At 43.2% G+C, this 15,918-nt stretch overlaps 1 protein-coding gene across 1 annotated transcript in view; it reads right to left on the bottom strand.

Annotated features, from left to right (window-relative positions):
* ATP1B4 (ATPase Na+/K+ transporting family member beta 4) overlaps positions 1–15,918 on the bottom strand; it is a 217,156-nt gene that overhangs the window by 38,606 nt on the left and 162,632 nt on the right. The window contains exons 7-8 of the mRNA XM_086918519.1: positions 8,917–8,973; positions 7,055–7,150 (exon numbers count right to left, since the gene is read on the bottom strand). Of these exons, the coding sequence (XP_086774645.1) occupies positions 7,055–7,150; positions 8,917–8,973 (153 nt within the window). The remainder of the gene's footprint in view (positions 1–7,054; positions 7,151–8,916; positions 8,974–15,918) is intronic.

Below are 15,918 nucleotides of genomic sequence, written 5' to 3' on the forward strand. Positions count from 1 at the left end.
ACTTGGCATGCAGCTAAAGATGATGAGACTCAAGGGTGTAGCATCAGGGAAGTGTTTGGGGTGTGACACCCCCCCAAATAAATGCATTCTTGGCTTGGAAGTTGGGTCTAGAGCACCCCCAAATGGGCCTGCCGTGTCTGTGTCAGTTTCAGGTGTGGATCAACAATAAAAGACAAAACTGTGACTTTTGATGTAAAACAGGAAAGAAAGAGAGACGAGATATACATCTGGTGTCTGAATTTCAAAATGTGAAAACAGGTAACATGAAATCTTTACCGGCGGGCTTGTCCAAATTGTGTGATCCTAGGCAAACATTTTATTTCACAGAGCCTTCTTTTTCTTTACTACCACTCATTAGAGCAAAATGAATACTTGAGTTTAGGATGTGCGAGGTACAAGCACCTCTTATGTTTGATTTAATAGACTATTGTGTTTTTTCCTTCTATAATAAGAATCTAGGCCGTGTTTAAGGTTTACAGGAGTACTGACTTGCCTCTTAGTTCACTAATGACGTTGTTGGGTAAGAAGGTGAGGGACAAGCCAGTAATGTTTCCAAGTGCATGTTTAAGTACAAGGGCCATCAGCCACTTGATAATGATTTGTGAAAGGTGAGAATTGGAAACATGGAGCCCTGCCAACATGCACCGATTGACAACTGTACCATTAAGGCTTCTCATAGCAGACAAAGAAAAGTGTGCTCAGTGATAACATATTTAAAATAAGTGAGCCCTGGGCCACGCTATTTTGTTCCCAGGCAGAAATACTTGGCCCTGGTGGGGTAGCTTTGGGAGGGGGGGTTGGTGGATGACAACCACCAAATGCTTCCTTGGCTTGGTGCCTGGGTTTTGAGGCCCTGAGTCTGTTTTGCTATGTCCGTGTCGGGTTTTTCTTGTCATTCTTATTTCACTATGGGCTTTTAACTTTCTCATTTTTGGGAGCAGAAACTTTTTGAATCGATGCAAATTTACTATTTTTTAGAATTCACAAATGTTGGTAGCAGTAGGCTTGGAAAGCTGGGCCAATCTCAGGATTCCAAGTATACTACTCTCAAAGAGTCACACAAAAGATGATGGGGTGGATGCCGGCAAATAGTCTCACTAGTGGCAAATGCTCAGTGTAGTATTCCAAGCTATTGTTTTTCGTCCACTGTTTCGTTATAGACAACTGTCCACCTAATGCAAATCGGTACTGACCTTGTTCCTCATGGAAACAGTCCATCCTAACCCTTGGTCATCTCACCCTTCCATCATGCAGCTCACTACTTTATTTAGTTGGGAAGTTTGAGATTCACACCCAGGGACGGCTCCTCCGTTATAGCCGAGGAGCGTTGCCCCACTGAAATTCCCCCAGAGACAAAAAATAAAATGGTAATTAAATAGCATTTTATGTTTCGTCATGCCGCCCCGAATGGAGTGTCAGGATAGTGCGGGCCTGCTCACTGGCAGCAGCAGCAGGGAGGAGGGTGGCCTGCCTTTGGTGGAAGAGGTATGGCGCAGCAGCCAGGGTGACTGACTCCAGAACCTGGGGGCTCCCGGTTCGATCCCCAGCTCTGGTGGCAGATTAGCCGAGCACCATGTGACTCTGGGCAATAGCTTGCTTAATCTTCCATACGGCCCACAGCACCTAGAGACCCTTACGGGTTATTGTTCGTGCTTTACAAATGTGGAGTATTAGTTGTAACAGCATGAGAGCAGGCCAGGATTGGCTTGGGGAGCCTGTCCCGAGGAGAGAAGACGATTGAGGATGTCACGCTCGTTGCAGGAAGGTAAGTGTGTTTTACTTAACTGAATATCTTTTTGTGCCACCCACCTCACCACCCTCAGGACATGCCAGCCGCCACTATTCACACCTCCATGCAGTGCCGTTTTAACACATGGGAATGCTGGGCAGTTGCTCGGGGGCCCTACGCAGACCAAAATGTAACACAAATTTTCCATTAAACATTTTTATTCCTGAGAGTGGTTGTGTAGGCAGGGCCCAGTGCACTGCATTACCGGGGGCATATCATGCTGTTAAGACGGCCCTGCCACCAAGTCTCACTGACTCAGCTACGTTCCTGATGAGACTATGTGTGTTGGTTTATAAGGTGAGAGCGTTTACTTAAGAGCTCAGTTTACATTCCAGAGAGGGGAAGGGATGTTGTGAAGCACCCAGCAGCTGTGGTGAGATAAGGCCCCACTTCACCCACACCCTACGGCTGGGGCGTGGCAAAGGAGGTTAATAAGGAGAATTAGTACCTGCTTGTGGCGCAGTCCAGATAGTGATGCAATGTATGCGCCTCTGTGTCAGCGCAGCACGAGCCGTAGTTAGGGTCTGCTCCACCACACTTACAGGCGGTAGTGTGTTCTATGAGGCAGACTTACCAATGTTAGCTTCAAGGAAAAACTCAATTAATAGCATGTAATAGACAAGCATTTGCAATGCAATAGGTCTCGCAGTTAAGCAACTTTGAGCTATTGACATTGTAGATGACATTGCCTTTTATTTTTGTTTTTCATTTTTAAAACATAAATAAAAGGCATTCTCATTTACAATGCCAATAGCTTAAACTCGCGGAAATGTGAGATCTTTTTTATTGCAAATGCTTGTTTAATCTGCTTGTGTCTGCATTCTGAACTGTTTTTCAGTTTTTAACCTTCATAAAATTACATGTATAGGTGTTAAGTATTCTTACTTTTTTACAAAAAGGCTTCTGTTCAGTGTTTCCACCCACCAAACTCCACTGTGACCAGAGGCGCAAGTAGCGTAAAATTTCGGAAGAGGAGGTGTGGGGGGTCTACTAAAAAAAAATTGGGGGGGGCTGATTCTTCCAGCAATATGCAGAGTGGAGATGCAGGGGCTCAAAGAAGGGGTGAACACACAAGAAAGTATCTTTGAATGAATGAATGAGTACGCTCTTGTACAGCGCATGGCTACCCTGAGGCATCCCGATTCAGAAAAGGGGGTGGTGATGGACAGAGTATCTGAATTAAGCAGAACACTCCTACCCAGTCCAAAGATCAGGGCTTGATCCATCACCGTTTTTTAGCTCACTGCACCATCCCAGCTCAGAACCTGGCTACATGCAAATTAGTCTGTCCCTGGCCCAGTGCATCATGGGAACAGGGCAGACCAAACTACCAAGCCAATTCTTATACTGGGAAGGAAACAAGTTTCCGGGGACCGGTTTCTGGCATTTCAGCCGTCTTCGGCCCGGCTTGCTTGAATCCTGATGGTGCAGTGAGCAAGGGACTCACATCTGAGTATACCCTTCCATGCTTATGGTGGACAAAACGATTCAGAAAAGGGGGTGGTGATGGACAGAGTATCTGAATTAAGCAGAACACTCCTACCCAGTCCAAAGATCAGGGCTTGATCCATCACCGTTTTTTAGCTCACTGCACCATCCCAGCTCAGAACCTGGCTACATGCAAATTAGTCTGTCCCTGGCCCAGTGCATCATGGGAACAGGGCAGACCAAACTACCAAGCCAATTCTTATACTGGGAAGGAAACAAGCTTCCGGGGACCGGTTTCTGGCATTTCAGCCGTCTTCGGCCCGGCTTGCTTGAATCCTGATGGTGCAGTGAGCAAGGGACTCACATCTGAGTATACCCTTCCACGCTTATGGTGGACAAAACGATTCAGAAAAGGGGGTGGTGATGGACAGAGTATCTGAATTAAGCAGAACACTCCTACCCAGTCCAAAGATCAGGGCTTGATCCATCACCGTTTTTTAGCTCACTGCACCATCCCAGCTCAGAACCTGGCTACATGCAAATTAGTCTGTCCCTGGCCCAGTGCATCATGGGAACAGGGCAGACCAAACTACCAAGCCAATTCTTATACTGGGAAGGAAACAAGCTTCCGGGGACCGGTTTCTGGCATTTCAGCCGTCTTCGGCCCGGCTTGCTTGAATCCTGATGGTGCAGTGAGCCAGGGACTCACATCTGAGTATACCCTTCCACCCTGAGGCATCCCAGCGCTGCGAGACCATGGGCAGAAGAAGATACTCAGTGAAACAAAAATGTCTTCAATCGCTTCCCGAATACGAGATGGTTCATTACCAGCCGGATGTTATCTGGGAGTTTGTTCCAGCCCTTGGCTACATGAAAGGAAAGCTGGCGGCCACCCATCTTTCACGAGTAAATGGTCTTTTAAAGAACTGTGAAGTACTCGGTGCGGCTCTGTGTGTGCCCGGGAATTTCTGTCAGCCCCGGATGACACACACAATGGGAGGGGGCGGGTTGCTGAAGCCCTTAGATCCCAATGTTACTTGTATTATACATGGAAATTGTGGTCTAACTGCTGTACCAGAATTTTGATCTAAAAACTATCGTCTTTGATTTATCTGTTCTCTGTCCACCTCCTTCCAAATATGCTATTACTACACTACAAGACTCTTCTTGTGTACCTTTACAGGTGTTCCCAGTCTGGCAGGTGTCCCTTCATCTTCTTGCGCTATTCCTCCCCTGGAGAATGGCTGCTTTACAATGATTCTAATTGGATGAGTTGTAGGCTGCCACTGCTTATATTCAGGGAACAACATTTTTCTTTTTTTGATCACTCCACAGGTGTGTGTGTATTTTTTTGTTTGGTGCTCTGTATGCTGCTTCCCCATCCCATTCCCACCCCCTGCACTCTCTACGTCACTACACACTGCCTGAGTTGGTTCCTACACACCTCCCTGCCTCACTTGGCTTTTTAAAAAATATATTTTATACTCCTTCCCTAACTATGGCTCAGTAGGCAAAGTGTCCTGGTACAGAGATTAAAGTGTGATTAGATTACCAGATTACACTTTTGAATGCCCTGCAGGGCTGGTTAAGCTTTTCATCTGTCTGAGGTAGATAAGAAGTAGCACAGAATCGGACAACAGGACCTGATCTTTAAGAGCCGAGTTAGGCAGTGCTGCCTACAGTGTAAACAGTCAAGATTTCATTATTTCATTGTCTGCCTTCTCTCCTTGTGCCACTCGCGTTGTCTCTTGCTTTCACAACCGGTCTCTCTCCTGTTCAGCTGCGCCTTCCTGTCTCTCTTCATTTCTTTCTCCCTGGCTTGGACGGTGCCACAAAGGTTCGTAACCTGGAGGCTTTTTTTGTCGCTTTGCCCCAGGTAGGTAGCGCACAAGCACACCGCGCAGTCACAACCGGGGAGCCGGCTGAGCAGAACTTACTCCAGGGCTTCACGCGCAGTAAGTCTGGTTCGGAGAGTTTATTCGGTGAACAACTGGAAACCAAACAGCACAGTAAAGAGCAGAATTTGTAGCGTGGGTACAAAATGCAGGGCGTTTGCATGAGAGCAAAGAAAATGGTATAAGTTTGCTGCTCGCACCAGCCTCTATAGCTGCAAAGTTTGTGTGGCTTGTAACCGGAGAGGATTGGCCAGGCATAGCGCGAGACATGAATTGCAGATTAATATAAGATAGGAAACTACGGCTAGGGGTGAGGTGGGACGAACCTTCTTCAGGCTTGAAGAAAAAGTGGGCAGTTGAGAGTTCTGAGACGTGGGAAGAAGTCAAGGGGGTGGAAGGTGTGAGGAAGTGAGTTGGAGGACATGGTGGTGGAAGGAAGTTGGATGAGGTGGTGGCCTTCCTTGAGGGTTCTACTGGTAGGTGGGGATTTGCTGCATGGAGCAGTGAGTATAGAAAGTGTCTGGACTACAGGAAATCGTGGGTGTTGGGAAGGGATGTTCACATCACTGGGTGCATAATATGGGGATGCTCGAGGCTTGGGTAGTAGAAGGTAGTGGGGTTGGGAGTTCATGGTGATGGATATAAGATTTGGAAGTGGGAACCCATGGTGTAGGTAGTGGGCAGCCCATAGACCTTGCAGATGGAGGATGCTTCCTTTCATGCCTCAAGGATTGAATGTGGCATTAAACCACCGGACTACAGGCAGCTATTATTAAGGCACAGCCACACAACTGCAAACACACACAGGCACACAGGGCGATACATTGGACACACTGCTACCCAGAGAATCGCACAATCACAGACACACAAACCCACACTGAGTCATCAAAACACTCTAATATATACAGGGGGTCACAGATACAAACAAACAAATGCACAGGGGACGTCGCAGAAGCATAGCTACACACTGGAAATGGCAGTTACACAAAAGCAAGGACACACTGGGAATCGCAAGCACACACACACGCGTGTGCTGAGCAGAGACACACAAACTGGCAGAACTCAGTGCGGGGCAGTGAAACTGAAACTAAAAGCTAAATTAAGCGCACGATGGGAGTGTGTGAGCGCATGGTAGGAGCGTGAGAGGCAGAGAGGAGACGACATGCGCGTACACATTGCCTGTCCAGGCGCGCACATGTTTTGGCCCCTTCGCACACTAAACCGACAACAATAGGCTTGTCAAGGTGATGCAGTGCATGCGCTGTGTTCGTTAGGCGAGACCTAAGAAACAGATACACCTCTGGTGTATCTGTTCGTTATATATGCCTTTCCTACTAGAAGATACCGTACGACTGTAGATTTATTGTTTGTCGTGCACAGTAAGAACTGTGGTGTGCAGGACGTTAACATAGACAGTCCTGAATCCATGTTATTCGAAAAAGTTTACTTCTATTCATCAAAGCGCAAGATTCCAGATCCTTTGGGAACAGCAAAGAATCCTAGTACAGCACTGCCCTCTACTGACACACGAATATTATTCTGCATAATTGTACAAATGCTAACTTGCATGGAATATACAGTTCTTTGCCCTGACTGCCAAGAAATATCTGATCGTAATCTCGCTAACAGACGGCCATCTCATTCATTATGGTATTTCATTTCCGTAGGCATTTTTTTTATATATACCTGTATACCAGTGCATACTGTCGAAATATCGTTTTGGAAATAATTTTCTAAATACTTTTACTCAATTGGATTGCTAGCAGTTGACTTGTTTTTATGAATTTCCCACGATTCCTAGTGACACGCATTCATATGATATTTCCCCCTTTTTGGGAATGGGTTTAAGAAATCTTATTACGTTTTTGCATCGACGGCCGCAGACTAGATCACGCAAACGGCCATTGACATGAAAAGAGAAGCAGACAGGCGCACTACTTACATGAGTGAGTTTCCCGTAGTAAGGATAGTACATCAGGTCAAAGGTTCCATTTCCGGGATAGAGTTTAACAGAGTTTAGATCTCCTGCCTCACCACGCTAGGAAAACAAAGTATATTGTTAAAGTTAAAACCAGTTCATCATTTACCCAACCCAACAAAGCTAAATGTATCCCCTGGGAACAGTCATTATCCACTTCTGTGTTCAAACCCTTCAATTTCGTTCATTTTCTTGAATGACGTCTTGAATTCAGTATTAAAATTCAGATTTGTCGAAAGCCATGTTCACGACACCCTAGGTGCGCAACAATGCCATCTGTTGGTGTAAAGTGTGACCCTGAGGCACAGAATCGTGATCTCTCCACAGCCATTGCACAGACGGAAAATACTACGGGAGAATATTCACAAGTATGGTGAACTTTTTCACCATCATAAGTAGGAGTAAGATGGGAACCTGTGTTGTAGGGATTGAACATTTATACAGTCATGACCGTGGATATTTACAAACCTCTCTATTGTATATTCATGCCCAGTATCCACTTATATTCTGAGGCGCTCCTCAAGACCTTTATATCGGTACATCCAAGCCAACCCCACCCATATCTATCATTTGTTTTGCATTGGAAAAGCTCTGTTTTTTAGCATAGAAAATGTTGTGCTGCTTTACTACAGTCTTGCTTCAAGGGAGCGTTACATGTGTGATACTCGGATGTTCCAATGCAAGCACCTATGGTTTTTGACATCTACTTGGGGGCAGATTTTAAAGTTTGAATCGCAAGAACATCAATGTGAGAGAGCAGTGCAGTAGTCTCTTCTTCAGTGTTAGTGCACAAACAGGTTGCCTAGTACTATAGCACCATAGTGCAAAGGAGTATGCGTAATGTCTAATATTGGTTGTGTACTGTAAAGGTACCCTTTCAGTAGAAAAAACGTCATCTAGATAAACTGAAAAACGTTTCCCACATACAGTTCAGCACACATACAAAGTCGTAAAAATTAGGAGAAATAAAAAAAAACATTTCTTCTTTTTAGGCCTGCTTAAAAGAGGATTCTTTTTTGGTGCAAACTGTCTGATATTATTAGTGAGTAGGGGGTTGTGTCAAAAACCATGGGTGGTTGCATAGGAATGCCTATATACCATCAATGGAACACCCTTTTGATACAAATTGTTATCGAAAGTTGAACATCTTAATGAAACGTATTACCTACTGCCTCCAGCATAGTACATTATTTAGGAACCCGCCTGTGGTTTATTGTTCTCCTACTTGGCTGCCTGTTGCTCTGTGTTTCTTTTGAGGGGTGTTTCTGGGAATTCATTTGTTTCTTTTCCCTATTACTTTCTTCCTTTGTATTCAACCTCTGTCTCCTGTTTACTATGGTTCAGTAGGAGAAAACAAGCAAAAGGGAACACTAATGTATTGCATAACCAGTGCTGTGAATTGCAGCTATGCAATAAATTATGCCTGTCTCTTGGTATGGAGTGCATTATGAATTACTGCCCTCTTACTAATACAAATAATTGTTAAAAAAATAACTTTATGACCTCGCTCCGAGTCGTGACTTTTTTAGTTCCTTTAGCCAAAAAAGAACTAATTCTTCTAATTGCAGATGTTTGCAGAATGTGGTGCATTTTGAAGAATATTTCTAAATCTACTTTTTTTTCTTTTAATAGTTGTATTTATCGTTGTTCTCTTCAGGTGTAGCATGCCACAGTAAGCCACACATTGCTCCTAATCATTCTGCAATTCCCTTTGAATTCAACGAGGCTTTATTTTGATTTCAATGAGTCTCATTGTGCTTTGATATCTCCTGGGTGAAGCACCACACATCCAAGTAGAACACAACATTCCACATACAGGATCTTACCGGGACTTCACAGGTTACATAGATGGGAGTTCCTTCACCAGCCTCATAGCCTACAATCTGCACAAAAAAAAGTAACCCGGGTTATATCATAAATGTCATGCCTTTAACAATTTGCTATATCAAGCCACACTGGTTGTGGTTCGCTCACTGTAGCCTGCATTATTCTCATCGTTAAATAATAGAAAGACAAAGTCAAAATGGTGGCTAAATTCATGCCTTATGTGCATCATAATGAGGAGAGATAATGCATAGTGGTTCATACGGGGTTTATGACAGCATAATGGTTAACAACACCTGGTCTGTCCATGTAAATGTTATTGCGAGGGGCAAATATGAGTGCTTCGCCTACTTATGGTAACATCACTATATGTTTCATCAGTAGGGCAAGTGTCTCCTACATTACATTTTCCAGGACAAACTTATTAAATGCAGTGACTAAAGATATGCAGTGAAATAACATATTCATTCCAATATGCTGTTCTTGTGGGCGATGTGCAGAACCTCGAAGGAATAGATACAGCGGCTACAAATGTTTTCTTTATAGGCTTGCACATAAATTGTTTGTGCAGCAACCATTGCAATCATTGCTTCATTATTTAACAAAAAAAATTCATCAGTCAGTACAATACCAAAGATTCCCGAAGAGACGCACACATGCGAATATATGTGCTGAAATCCATACAATTGGTACTTATATGATTGGCATACGGGATCTTGTTCCAAGGGCAAACTGGGAATTTGACGGATCCTGATTTCTGGTCATGAGAAACAGGAAATAGTCCGGCACTAATACAATATTGTACAGCTCATGAGCGGTGTTCATTAAAAGAAAAAACAGAAATGTGTTGCATAGACAGGATCGAAGATAAGACTATTTGAAGGTGTGTGGAGCTCCAGCACACGGAAAGAGAAAGGTAAGTAATATCCCATACATCACAATACCTGCAAGAAAACCTTCACACTGCAGGGTTCAAAAAGAAACAAGAGATAAAAACAGACAAAATCTAGAAATTCCTAAAATGTAAAAGACAAAAACTGCCACTAGGACCTTCTCCTGCTTTGAGCTCACGTTCAAGGACCAGAGGGTATAAGAACAATCCTTAAGCTCTTTGCTTTCCGAAAACACTCAACAGACCTTTTCAAATACATACTCGTAAAGTTGTTTAGGTCTCATAATCTCTCTTACAAATCTTCATCTTCTCTCCTTTTCTTTCCTTCGTCCTCGCCAGCACTTGACGTTTCCAGCACAATATCTTCATTCTCCCTTTCAAGGTGTAACTGATCATCATCTTCTCTACCTCAGAAAGCCACAATTTCCAACTCCTCACATCCAAATCCTTCACTTCTTTCTGCTTTCCATCTAAACACTCTACTACACCTGGATAATTGTCCCAAATGCAATACCCTAGCATCACCCAACAAGGCAGAGTTACAGAACACCTTTTCCTTTCTCATATGATTGGAAAAACTACTTCCATGACCCTCAACATTGCCCAATTTTCAAAACCACATCCTTCACACCATGCCTTGCACTATCACCACCCTTGTAAAACTGCTGAGACATAACTAGGTTCCTCCTGACTTCCTCAGGCCACCACTCCTCCACCTGTCTAGCCTAAGTTATCCTTTAATAATGAAATATTTAGCATGTTTCTTCTCATATCTGTCTGCCGTAAATTGGAATTAACTTCCGTTAGACCTTCGCCTCACTGACGACCATATGAGGTTTAGGAAGAGGCTGTTTAGGACGTAATTGCTGATGCCTTTTGCAACTAAATATCTTTTTTTTTAATGGGTTTTAGCTATTCTCAGCACCGTGATATCCACTGGGATGAATGTTACACTCTACAAGTACAATAAAATAAAGGGAAGACAACCTGTCACTCCACTTTGGCTCAATTCTATATGACCACACCATCTTCTGTACCTCAATCTCCCAAATTATTCTACTGCTTCTAACTAACTGTATCACTCCATTGAGAACTCTATTAAAGCTCTCTACTTCTCCCTTCCCTTCTGGATGATACACAGACGTAGTTGTATGTCACCCTGTTCCTCCTTAAAAACCCTTGACATAATCATACATGAATTGTGGACCATTGTCACTAACAATACTCTCTAGTAGACTTTCGTCCAAGAAAAAAAAAACAATCCAAGAACTTGGTGACTGTTTCTGCATCAGCTCTTTTTTTTTTTGAATCTATACTTTCGGACAGATATCTTGGGTCACTTTTTTCTTCCTACATAGGACTCATAGTAAACATTCCCACTGATTCCAATGGTATACTGGTGCAATTGGTAGGACTCAAGGGTGGTGTGAAAATGATTTGGAACTCGTCTGAATTTTCACATTCAATACAATTTCTCACCAACACCTCCACCTCTTTGTTCATACCTGGCCACCAATATTAATTGTTTTCGGGGAAATGTTTTATTTATTTTTAAACAAGATGACGTCTTGGACAAACACAAACACAACAAATGCAGTGCTTCTTGCACCTTTCCTCCTCCATGGTCCGCTCTCTCCGATTCACTACCATCACATGGCTATATATACTACATTCATTAGCATGACTCCAATTCCTTCTCTTACTTCAAATATCTATAGACAGGCTCTTGCGTCGTACATCCTTCTGAATTTTTGACTTTTGTCTTTGCCTCCTCCCTAGACCTTGACCGTCTTTTCTCCTCCTACTTTGTGTGTCCCTCTATGTTATGTAGCATCCTCCCATATTTTCTCAAATTTACAATAGCATACTCTCTCTTCATACACCATTTTCACCCTCGTTCTACACTATTTCCATTCCAAGCACCCAGTCTTGCAAGTTCAGGCATGCTTTGCTGCACCATTTCTGTGAGATTTCTTTTTTTGCCACTATGTATCCTAGATTAATCAGGAATCTGTTTTAGGCTGTAACATCTAAATTGTTTTGGAACATTTTAGGACCCTATTGTAATTTCCCCGATTCATGCTCTTATATAGGTATAAATCACTATGTCCTTATATAGGCATAAGAATCATAACCATATTTAGACATATCTCATGCAGTCCAAATATGACAGGGCTACTTCCACTAGTTTCAAAAATCTACAACGATTTCTTGGAAAACTCAGCTTCAGCGGCTAGGGACTTCCCCTTGCTCGAATACTGACTTGTCCAAGAACTCCTGGAGTTTTCAAAGAACTGAGAGTCTTTAATGACGTTATTATGTCCACCTTTACGTCAAACTCGGCAACTTCAAGGTATAAATATCCCCACACTTGCCTTAGTAAATACACAATGGTTTGGAGTAGTTTGACTATCTACTTGCCCGACTCGCCCTGCTACTGCAAGTGCCGAAGGAAGCCGACCCTCCAGCAGACGCACTGAGAGAGACGCTGTCTTTTCTCCTGCCGAGAAATCCAGCTAAAGTGTTTCCAAGCTCCCCTTGCGGGGTGTTGGGAAATCGAGTCCTGAGCCTGACCTTCTTCATTCCAAATCAAGATACGGCGCTGATTAGACCCTAAGAGAACTCTTGGACAGATTCTTGGCAAAGAATACTACATTTATGCTACACCTCACTTACTTCTTCCGTCGTACTAGGCTTAGGTTAGGTACACCGGGGTAGGCGTATTTTAGACGCACCAGTTGAGTACTTTTAGCCCCTGATATTTTATGTATGTATTTTTCTATGGTTTAGGAACCATACAATGCTCTTACAGTATTATTTTATCCTACTCTTTTTACTGTATGCATTATATTTTGCAACCAGTTTTGCGATTGTAGCAGTTCATTTCTTATGCTTGAGAAAGAAGACTGTTCAATAAATCCTCTTATTGAAAACGCCCATCTTTCTATTTTCTCTGCACCTCTGGTGAAACAAAGCATGCACGATTGATTGAAAATAACTATCTATTGTTTCCACGACTCTGAAGATCAGTTTTATCTTGGGGAAACAAAGTTGTCATGTTTATGTGGTTGTCAGAAACTAATCCCTTCTTGTGAACTCAAGAAAGTTTCTAGTGACCTCTGAGCTAGCTGGCACTCACAATTAAGTATAATATATTTTATAGAGACCTAGTAGACATAAGTCCTACGTTACATCTATAGGATATGTTATTCCAATGCGCAGAGCCTATAGGGAATATAGGAACTACACTACAAAATATTCCCAGTAGAGTTAGGGTTGTGTTCGTCCCTGTAGGCAATATCATTTGTAACTCTCCTCTTGGCCATAACTATCCCAGGAACCCTTCATGAACAGTTCTGCAATCCTGCTTCTCACAGCTAGTACATCTTCTCCGCTCATCAACAACTCATTCTGTATAGATAACTCATCCTTTATTTCCTAAAATATTACCTACTCTTATCAATGCCTCCCTTCACTGGCCGTCTTTTCATCACAAGCTTAATTATACTTGTCAAACACAAATCTTTTTCCAAACCTTCCTTCCACTCTTCACTTTCAAGACCGTTCACCAATTTGTCTCAAATTCCAGGCAGTTGTCACTCACTACAGTCATTCACCTGTGCTCGTTGGCAATGGCATGTGGCTCAGTAAGTCTGCAACGTTGTTCTTCATACCTGAGATATATCGTACATATTAATTAGAGTCCACACATGCATGTAATGGTTCGAGTAGCGTGGAATAAGCGCTCAGTTGTTATAACTTTGATTAGAGGTTTGTGATCACTCTGAAATACCACCGGAAACCCCCATATGAATTAATAAAAATTCTCAGGCCCTAGACACAAGTAAGAGTCTCCTTTTCAGTCACCGAGTACTTTTCCTTTGCAGGGTTCAAGGAGTGAGATTTGAGATGCGAATGCAAGGACAACCTCGTTGGTGCCTCCACTACCAAGGACCCTTGCAGGTTGAATCTGTGGTGACAATATTCCTTCCAGCAGGATCAAAACCACGCAGAGGTGCTTCTCCACAAATAACATTTTTGATATTACAAAATGGCTCCCCACACTTGTGAATCTACTCAAACTATGACATGGATTTGAACAAGTGCCTGATGGCATAATAATTTCTCCCTACAAAGTTTCTTACAAACTTTCTTGAGAATTCTGTAAGCCACAAGAAGGCTCTCACTTCGTTCTTATTCTTCAGGCGTTTCTCTAATGAACTTCAAATGTTCCTTCCTGGAATTCCTTCCTTCACCACTGATCTACTGTACCAAGCAAGTAACAATATGGCATGGAAATTTACACTTGGAGCCCTCCATTTTGAAACCCTTCTTTTCGCAAATTTTCGTTACTTACTCAGTTTCTCATCAGGTACAAATGTGGTTTTCCCCGGTAGTAAGTCCTTTACAGATACTAGGGGGCAGATTTATGAGGCCGTTGCGCCTCTTTGCGCCGCAATTGCGTCACTTTATTTGACGCAACTGCGGCGCAAACAATGCGCCCTATTTACAACGTGACGCATCTAGGAGATGCGTCACGTTGTAAAGCAGTGCGCCATAAGGAGGCGTTCCTGCGCAGAGGGGGGGCGATCCTGCGCAGGAACGCCTCCTGAAAGTGGCTGAGGGAAATGCTGCGTCAAAACCCTGCACCTGCTTGAAGCAGGCGTAGGTCTTGATGCAGCATTTTGCACATGGTGTACCCCCGAGCCTTGCTGGAGCTGCGTCGCATTTCCGGCACAGATGCGTCACGCATCTGTGCCGTTTTTGCACCATGGTGCGCCGCATTATAAATGCGGCGCACCATGGTTGGCTGAGCTGTGGCGCACTGTGGCGCATGTTAACTGGCGCATCCCTGGGGATGCGCCAGTTAACATAAATCTGCCCCGAAGTATTAACATTTGGAAACAGTCTGCAACCAACATCAGGCCAAAAGGTTTTTTACAGAACTGAAAGCACCCTATTGTGATGTGTTAATCTTCTAGTATGCACTTTGACTTGGTGATAAGTAGTGGTCAAGTCTAAGGTGGAAAGCCACTCAGTATCTCTTATAATGGCAAACAATTCAATAATTCTTGCATTGGAAACGTATACACCAGAATATGTGCATTCAAATCCCTAGGTCCATGCACAAACATACCTGCTATTCACTCATCGTGTCACCAACAGGAGAGTCTCCTACTCAGATAATTCCACAGGCTCAATAATTCCAGCAGCCTGCCATTTGTACAATTCCTGATTCACCGCTTCTATCACAGACATGGAAACGTTTCTCCCTTTGTGGATCTAAGGTACAGAATCGGCTTTTAAAACTATACTAAGCATATATCCATGTAACTTTTCAATATTGTCCCTGAAAATATGGAAGGAAATTTTCCAGCAATTCTTATACCAACATACACGCCTCTTCTCACAACTAGAACAGGTTTCGGACTGTTAGGATCCAAGACTATATCAAGCTCTCCTCGATTCATCTCGGACTGTTAGGATCCAAGACTATATCAAGCTCTCCTCGATTCATCCATCCAAGCACTTCAGGTTCCATTGCTGCCCCATACACCTTTACTACCATCTTCCTGCCTTTACATTCAAAGAGTAACCTCCAGTAATCCAAGACTTCAATCGGTTCTCCCAAGAGCCTCCCTGGTTTTATATCTGCTGACTCCAATTACTTTTCAAAAAAGTATTTCAACCATATCTCCTTGTTAATGATAGTAAAAGGGGATAAAACATCTGCAACTTTGTTTATTCTAAGATGCCCAATTGCCATTTAACACACAGGTTTCTTCCTCACTACATCTACTCCCAAATCATCACCAATTACATTCAATACACACTCTCCTTCCTTGTGTCTCTCTCAATGGCTTTATCCATTTTTCTCTTTAATCACCCATCTATCCCTAGCTTGATCACTTCTCATTCCACATGCCCTGACCAAATGCCTGGTAAGTCTACACTCTTTTACTGTTGGCCAAAGGTTCTAAGCTTTCACACCTGTGACACCTAATGCGAAGATTATTGGCGCTGTTCTCATACTCTCATCTTTGTCTCTATTCTTATTGGCTAAATTGACTTTTAGGGATATTGGGACTGTGGTTTCGTCCTTCCCTGCATT

This window comes from Lissotriton vulgaris, chromosome 4_1 (assembly GCF_964263255.1).
Source record: "Lissotriton vulgaris chromosome 4_1, aLisVul1.2, whole genome shotgun sequence".
NCBI classification, from domain to species: domain Eukaryota; kingdom Metazoa; phylum Chordata; class Amphibia; order Caudata; family Salamandridae; genus Lissotriton; species Lissotriton vulgaris.